The sequence below is a fragment of the Rhinolophus ferrumequinum genome, chromosome 25, assembly GCF_004115265.2.
Source record: "Rhinolophus ferrumequinum isolate MPI-CBG mRhiFer1 chromosome 25, mRhiFer1_v1.p, whole genome shotgun sequence".
In the NCBI taxonomy this organism is placed as follows: domain Eukaryota; kingdom Metazoa; phylum Chordata; class Mammalia; order Chiroptera; family Rhinolophidae; genus Rhinolophus; species Rhinolophus ferrumequinum.
The window spans coordinates 13183152-13191378 of NC_046308.1; the positions used below are offsets into that span (position 1 = coordinate 13183152).

Here is an 8227-nt window from a genome sequence, read left to right on the forward strand (position 1 = left end):
CAGGAACACAAAGATGGAGTGAGTTTTGTTCACGTCTGCATCTATACACCCATTTTGCAGATGAAGAAACTGAGACACAGAAAGGTAAGTGATTTGTCCAGCAAAAGTCGCAGAGCCAGGATTTTAACCCAGCTTTGTCTGAGAACCTGAGTTCTTAACCATTTGGTGATGCTTGCTGTGTGCCAGGCTGCATGGGAATTCAGAGGAATATGAAAAAAAAGGGGGTGGTGATGGTGAGGAATCTCTTGGAGCTCAGAGTGGAAATTTAAAAAATTGAGTAGTCCTCATACAAGGTACAGTGAGCTTAAATATCACTGGGAGCTCAGAAGCCAGGGGGCACGATGTAACCAGGAAAGGCTGCCTGTAGGAAGTGAGGACTGGTTGGGGTGTGTGCAGGCTGAGATAGCAGCAAGGTGGGAAGGGCATTTTCATCCAAAAGGAGCCAGCCTGAGCAAAGTCTTGGATATAGACAAGTGTATGAAAATAAACAGGGACCAGTAAGGAAAAATAATTGAGCACCATGTTCTATGGGGTTAGAAAGATGGACAATGCCTGGGATCTGTCCTCCAAAAACTGACTATCTAGCTAGGTGGAGGGTTGGGGGGAACTACAGAAATAAATAATAGTGTGTACTTCACTGTGTACCCCCACATGCCAGGTTCTTTACCTACACGATCCTCTTTAAGCTCACAACATCCCTGGAAGATTGGCAGTTATGAGTTCCATTTATAAATGAAGAAAGGAAGTTTCAGAGAATGGTTTGGTCTAGGTCTTCCGGATAGGGAGGGTTAGAGCTGAGAGACTCAACCCACGAGGCTCAGGGTCTAAATCCAGTGCTCTAACCTGCACAGCTACACTATTCTGCTTCAAATGCCCCACCCTCCACCTCCGCTGGCCCCAAAGAAACAGTCTCTCATACCCAGCTCCCTATGCAAGTCTCCAAGACTTATCAGACCCTGCAGATAAAATCCTAACTCAGCATGGCCCTCAGGGCCCTTTAAGTTCTTGCTCCCCCCCCTTCCCTCACATGGCCAGCCTTAAGGCACTCTTTGAAATTCTGGATACAGTACCCATATCTTTCTCTGTGGTGATATCTGCCTGGAAAACTCTTATCATCTCCCTCCCAACCCAAACTTGTACCTGACTCATTCATATTTGTATTGGGGAAGGGGCTACGACTTAGATATTACCTCCTACAGAAAGCCTTCCCTGACTGCCCTGCTGAAGACCAGCTAAATGCTCCTGTGTTCTGTTTCCATAGACCCCGTGCCCTTTCCCATAATCATGGCAATAATACTCATTAGCAATGTTTGAGCACTCACTTTGTGCCAGGCACTGTGCTGAGGTCCCTTGAGTTACTGAAGCAGTATTGCATAGTGGTTAAATGTGCAAACTTTGAGGCCAGACTTCCTGGATTTGAATCCTGGCTCCATCACTTAAAGGGTTGTGAAACTTAGGCAAATGATATAACCTCTTCTTGTGCTTCGATTTTCTCATCTGTAAAATGGGGAGAGAGAATCGCATCTATCTCATAAGAGTGTCGTAATGACCAAATTAATACATGAGAAAGGGACAGTACATACTAAGTGCTTAATAAATGCTAGGTACCATGTTTCCCCGAAAATAAGACCTAGCCGAACCATCAGCTCTAATGAGTCTTTTGGAGCAAAAATTAATATAAGACCCAGTATTATATTTATATTATATTATATTATATTATATTATATTATATTATATTATATTATATTATATTATATTATACAAAATGTGGTCTTATAGTAAAATAAGACCAGGTCTTATATGAATTTTTGCTCCAGAAGACGCATTAGAGCTTATTTTCGGGGAAACACGGTAATATCTGTTAAATCCTTGTAATAACTTCAATTCACAAGTGAGACTCTAAGAGGTGATTCACTTGATTTACCCATGATTACATAGCTAAGTAGCAAATCTGGACTTGAACTTGATGCCAAGGCCCATGCTGTACTGCCTCCCATCGTAGAGCCCATCGTACAGCCCATCACGCTGGTTGTAATAGCTGTTTACTTGTCAGTCTCTCCCTCTAGGCTGGGTGTTCCGTGAGGATCACTGTGGTCTTGTTGTCCCAGCCCAATGACACATTTGAGTGAATTAATTATGAATGAATTAATGATGCTGAGCAGCTCACGTAAGTTATTCAGAGAGTTGAGGTGGTGGTCAAAACACCCTGGATTCCCCTGCAGCCTGCATGGAAAAATGCCTTAGTGCCTTCTCCTAGGATTAGTCTCTTGGCGGACTAATATTTCCTGGGCCAGGAACTGGAGGTGCTCTTAGCTGGGAGAAAGCACAGCAGAAGTAGCGGGCAGGATGCCCCAGATAAGCTTTCCCCTAAGCAAGCCCTGTCCTTGGCTGGGCAGCCTCCCCCAGTTTCGCTCCAATGCCTCTCTCATCAACAGCTGTTCCTAGTATCAAGGTGCCCACCCACGAGCTCCCTATTTCAAGGAAATAGAGCATCAGAGAGAGCTTTAGTGGCTTCAGCACAAACGTAAATATCACCAGCTGCCAGAGAGGATGACGTCAAATCCAGGCTGGCTGGCCATGGCCTTGGGGCAGCTCCCTGCACAGAGAGGCCTGATACACTGGGAGTCACGGTGAGGGAGGGGCACATGCCTGGAACTGCCAACTCAGTACTCTGAGGACACATTAGATGGTTCTGTGTATTCTCAAGGTACCCCATGACTTGAAATATTTTTCTTTCTAAACCCACTGAAGTCAGAAATTAAATAGTTGTTCCTTTTCTTGCTAATCCCTATTCAGAGCATCCTATCAGTATGAGCTTGACAGGGTGACCTCTTGGAGTTGGTATCGCTCTACCTAAAGCAAAGTCTGTATGGATTTGAGGTTAAAATAATTTACTTGAATCCCAGAATGCCTGGGTCCACCACTTGCCTAAAGTTCAGAGTCTCTGACAAATGGGGGGAATAGTATCTAGCTCACAAGATCAGGGTTAGGATTAATGTATTTTCAATGAGTGTCTATCATGAGCCAAGTGCTGGGGTCACACCAGTGAGCAAAACATAGTCCCTGCCCCGTGGTGTTTGGTGAAGGAAGGCAGACAATAAACCAATAAATATTTAATATGGCAGATGGTGGTAAGTGCTATGAAGACAGAGAAGGCACAGTAACGAGGATAAAGTGTCAGGGTGGGGAAGAGTTATTTCAGTTCGGGGTAGTCTAGGTAAACCTTTCTGAAAAGATGACTGCTGAGCAGACCCCTGATTGAAATAAGGAAGTAATTCATGGGGCTATCTTCCAGGTGTACACTCTTCCAGACAGAGAAATGAGCATGTGCAAGTGTCCTGTGGCAGGGGTGTGCCTGGAACGTTCAAGGAAAGGCAAGAAGGCCAAGGTAGCTGGAGTGAAGTGGGCAAGGGGGCAGGTAGAAGGGATGATGTCAAAAAGGTGGAGTGGGGGCAGGATGTGTAGAGCCTGAGAGCCCACTATAAGGACTTTGGCATTTACTCTGAGGAAGATGGGAGTCATTAGAAAATTTTGAGCAGAGGAGGAGGATGATCTGACAGGTTTTACAGGATCCCATGTAGAGAATAGACTTGTAGGGGGACCAGGTAGAATGAAGAGGAGTTAGGAGGCTTTGTAATTGTCCAGGTGAGAGGTAACACCTTTCATTAAGTTGGTAGTAGTAGGTAGTAAGAAGTGGTCAGATTCTAGATATGTCTGAAGGAAGAGCTGTCAATATTGGTTGATAGATTGGATATAAAATTGTGTGTGTGTGTGTGTGTGTGTGTGTGTGTGTGTGTGTGTGAAAGAGAGAGAGAGAAAACCAAGTGACTTCGAAGTGTTTAACTTGAGGAATGGAGCGGCCATTTACTGAAGTGGAGAAGACACTTTACATAAAGTGCTTAGCATAGATTTGGGCACAAAATAAGTGTTCAATAAATATTAGTTATTCTTTGTATTGATGATTTTGGTTTCCTGGGTAACTCTGTCACCCAAGGCTTTGCAAATGTTGAGCATACCTGGCAATAACACCGTAGGCATCATGCCTGAGCATGTATTGTGTGCCAAGCACATGATAGACAGAATCTTCACTTAGCAGTACCACCCTGCATGGTGTAAAAAAGAACTATGAGAAAATGAACATTTTTTGAATTTTTAACATATTCCAGTGATTGAGCATTTTTCATTTAATCTTGTCTCCAGCGCTAGAACGTAAACTGTACGCGATCTTATAGCTCTTGCGTACTACTGCACATAGTAGGCACATTAATTTTTATTAAATGAACCTCCATTATTATAGATGGAAGTGGAATAACTTCCCAAGGCAGAGCTGGGTTTTAATAAATATCTATTGGATAATAAATATTTGCTGGACAAAAATGCATGTTACATTTCCATTTTAGAGAAAAGGAAACAGCGGGTGGCAGACCAGAGATTTGGACCCAGGATTTCCTGATCCCTGAGCTTGGACCTTTCTATGGCCACTGTGGGGGCTCATACACCCTCTGACTGTTTGAGGATGCCTAGGGATTTTTTTTTTTTAAGGGGAACAGGACTTTATTGGGGAACAGTGTGCACTTCCAGGTCTTTTTTCCAAGTCAAGTTGTTGTCCTTTCAGTCTTAGTTGTGGAGGGTGCAGCTCAGCTCCAGGTCCGGTTGCTGTTTTCTAGTTGCAGGGGGCACAGCCCACCATCCCTTGTGGGAGTCGAACCCGCAACCTTGTGGTTGAGAGGACGTGCTCCAACCAACTGAGCCATCTGGGAGCTCAGCGGCCACCCAGCTCAAGGTGCTGCTTTCAATCTTAGTTGCAGGGGGCACAGCCCACCATCCCTTGCGGGACTCGAGGAGTTGAACTGGCAACCTTGTGGTTGAGAGCCGACTGGCCCATGTGGAATCGAACCGGCAGTCCTTGGAGTTAGGAGCACGGAGCTCTAACCGCCTGAGCCACCGGGCCAGTCCAAGGGATTTGATGACCCTGATTACACCATCGCATGTTAGAACCCAGGCGACTCAGTGAAAGAGCTAATGCTAGATCAGATTGTGAAGCTCTAGTACTCTAGTAATATGATCCTAAATTTTTGTCTTTATGAAACTGCATGACCATAAAGCATTCGTTTTATCTAATTTGCCCAAGGTCACACAAGCTGTAAGGGAAGGAAACAAGATGTGAACCCAGTCTTCCCACACTAGTGTCCCTGTTTGTTCTTCTCTCAGGCATTCTTGACCTGAGGCACAAGGTCTCTTAGGGAGTCTGGATGTACTTTTCGGTACCTACTTCCCCCAACATTGTCTGCTAAACTGTGTGTGCTTGGAAGCAGGTGCATTTTTTTGGGGAAAAGCGTCCATAGCTTTTATTATATTCTTAAAGGTACCTATGATCAAAAAGTTTAGTTTTCTTTTATCTTATGTATCTAATTTTTAACCTTTATTTTTAAAACAATTTTTAGATGAGTACAAGGAAGAAAAAAGAAGAAACGAGGGGCGGAGGAGGCGAGAATTGTCGAGCCAAAATATAGCAGATGCCAATTTTGTTTCCCCGTTGCCATTCATTTATTCATTCACTCATTCATTCATTCAGTAAATTTGCGTTGAGCACCTGCTCTGTGCCAAGCACCCTTCCAGAATCTGGGAATGCTGCAGTGGGGCACTCTCGGCATCAGAGTTTATATTCTATCAGGGGAAACAGACAAAATAATAATGATGATGACGATTATTATGTCAGGTTCCATTGGAAAACAATGCCGGGTCAGAGAATGGGGAGGAGTGGAAATGGCATTTTAGATAGGGTGGTTTGTGCTGGGAACCTTCCGTTGCTGTCCACGGACTCCAACGAAGGGAGCCATCCCAGATGCCAAGGGTCCTCTCCACAAAACTTTCTTTCGCGCTTAGCCTCACCAGGGTGGGGACGGTAGGAAAGAGGGGTGCACACGGGAGGTGCAGAGCGCATGCTCCCTCCAGCTCCGCGGCTCCAACCTTTTTGACAAGGTCAGGGTCGGTCCCGAGGAGAGTGCGCAGGCGCCACCCAATAGGCACTTCCTTTGAAGTTGTGGTCCCGCCTCCGCAGCCTGTCTTTCCGCTTCCCTTCCGGCGCTGCGGTGATCCTCGTCAAAAATGGCGGCGGGAACTGTGTCCCGGTTTTCTGGGCTGCTAGGTCGGTTCCAGCCACAGCTGGCGCGGCTTATGTCGAGTGGCGCCCACGGCGAGGAGGGCTCAGGTACTGGGGCTGGGGTCGGTGGGGCGGGCCTCAGCCCGACTCCAGACAGTCGGCGCTGGCCTGTGACCTTGGCTTGAGGCTTTGCGGGAGGGGGATGAGACCCGGGCAGGCCCCCGCCAGGCCTGAGCCCTCGTACCCCTCCGCAGCTCGCATGTGGAAGGCCCTCACCTACTTCGTCGCGCTCCCCGGGGTAGCAGTGAGCATGCTGAACGTCTTCCTGAAGTCGCACCAGGGAGAGCACGAGAGACCCGAGTTCGTCGCCTACCCCCATCTCCGCATCAGGTCCAAGGTACGCGCTTGCAGTCTCTTGAAGTGTCCGTTCTCCTTTTTATTCCAAATGCCCTTGTCCAAATTCTTCTCTAAAAGCGTGGATGCCGGGCGTGTACAATTTCGCAGTATCTTCAGTTTTTATTTTATCCGGTTTTACGGAAGGGAAACGGGGGTGGGTGGAATCACGTCTGTTTGTTTTTCAAAGTCATACAGTAAATGCCCTTCGGTTTTCCTTTTCTCTGATTCATCTCACCTTCTGCCTTCTGATAGAGTTCTCAAACAGCCGTCGGTTGTAGAAAACTTGAAGGTTTGAGAAATTCTTAGACTGGCAGTCGGAAGGTGGTTCACCTTTTAGGACCTGGGCATGGAGGTATCTATCTGGCAGGTAGTAGCTGCATAATGAAGAGACTGACGGCTTTTCCTATTCCCCACCGCTACGCTAGTTATCATAACTATTTTATCCTTTGGCTGTTGATGTAGATATATTATAATCATGTGTTTTGCATTATAATCATGTGTAAGTATTCTTAACAAGAGCCTCTTCTGGTTCTTTAATGACTGTTACATCACTTAGCCCAGGTAGGAGTGACTTCATAGAAACTTAATCTAGATTCTTAGATTCAGGAAGAATTTTTGAGTTTTTGAGCCCCATTCACCCTTGTACAGTAGAATTAGAAGTCATACAGCAAGGTTTTTCAATTTCAGTACTATTGATATTTGGGGTTGGATAATTCTTTTAGGGATGGGGGCTATCCAGTGAGTTGTAGGATGTTTAGCAGCATCCTTAACCTCTACCCACTAGATGCCAGTAGTACCCCACTCTCCCCCACATGCCTCCAGATACTGCCCAGTATCCTTGAGGGGCAGAATCGTCCTGGACTGGAAACCACTGCCCTAGAGCAATGCTTTTCAAAGGTAGCATGCAAAATAATTGAGGAGGGTCGGTTGCAGTCTCCAGTCCAGAAGTTTGTTTCAGAGCTCAGGCATCTGCATTTAAATGAATATCTCCCCCATACCCACCTCTGCCATTCTGATACTGGTGATTTGAGGATTATACTTTCATAAACACAGCACCGATCGTTACCAGGGAGAGGTTTATGAGTACCGAACTTGAGCTTGCTTTTCCTAATGTCTACTTAAAGGGCTCTCCTGGAAGTTATGCACTCCCTTAAATTAGGGGAAGGCTGAAACATGCCAGTAGTTAAAGGACTAACTTCCATTTTGTTTTTATTTATTAGCTGTCACCCTATCTATTTTAAGCAGTTCGTGGCAGTGGTATTTTTGAACTATTTCCTGGAATATCCTAATTGACATCTTCATTCCACAGCCCTTTCCCTGGGGAGATGGTAACCATACTCTATTCCATAACGCTCATTTGAATCCGCTTCCGACCGGCTATGAAGATTAAAGAGAACGAGGACCACTACCCACTGGGGACCACAGCACTGGTTTGGACCATTACTCTGAACACGGACCAGAAAAGTGTATGGGATCTTAAGCTGACCTTCTTTCCTGTATCAAATGACCAGTATACCGATCTTCCATCCCTTTGCTTATGGAAGGAGGTGGCTTAAATAAATAACTTCAGATTGGTCGTGAACTGAGAATTGCATTCTTTGGTGTTTTTCCCTCATAAATTAGCATTCGTGTTATTTCCGCTATTTTCAGGTCCAATTCAGGCCTCTGAATAACAGTGTTAACAGGCCTGTCCTTGGTTTCTAGTGCCTGGGGGGCATAAAGCAAAAG

The 8227-nt window shown here is 45.7% G+C and overlaps 1 protein-coding gene across 1 annotated transcript; it reads left to right on the forward strand.

Moving 5' to 3' along the window:
* Nucleotides 1-6050: 6050 nt before the first annotated feature.
* Nucleotides 6051-8085, forward strand: LOC117017226 (cytochrome c oxidase subunit 6A1, mitochondrial). The gene is made up of 3 exons (XM_033097191.1): nt 6051-6211; nt 6358-6500; nt 7809-8085. Exons 1-3 carry the CDS (start codon nt 6109-6111, stop codon nt 7887-7889), a joined length of 327 nt encoding a protein of 108 aa, XP_032953082.1. The 5' UTR covers nt 6051-6108; the 3' UTR covers nt 7890-8085.
* Nucleotides 8086-8227: the final 142 nt, after the last annotated feature.

Coding starts and splice junctions, on each gene's coding strand:
- LOC117017226 (XM_033097191.1), top strand. CDS start 6,109: ATGGCGGCGGGAACTGTGTCCCGGTTTTCTGGGCTGCTAGGTCGGTTC. Junction 6,212..6,357: donor CCACGGCGAGGAGGGCTCAG/GTACTGGGGCTG, acceptor ACCCCTCCGCAG/CTCGCATGTGGAAGGCCCTC. Junction 6,501..7,808: donor ATCTCCGCATCAGGTCCAAG/GTACGCGCTTGC, acceptor TTCATTCCACAG/CCCTTTCCCTGGGGAGATGG.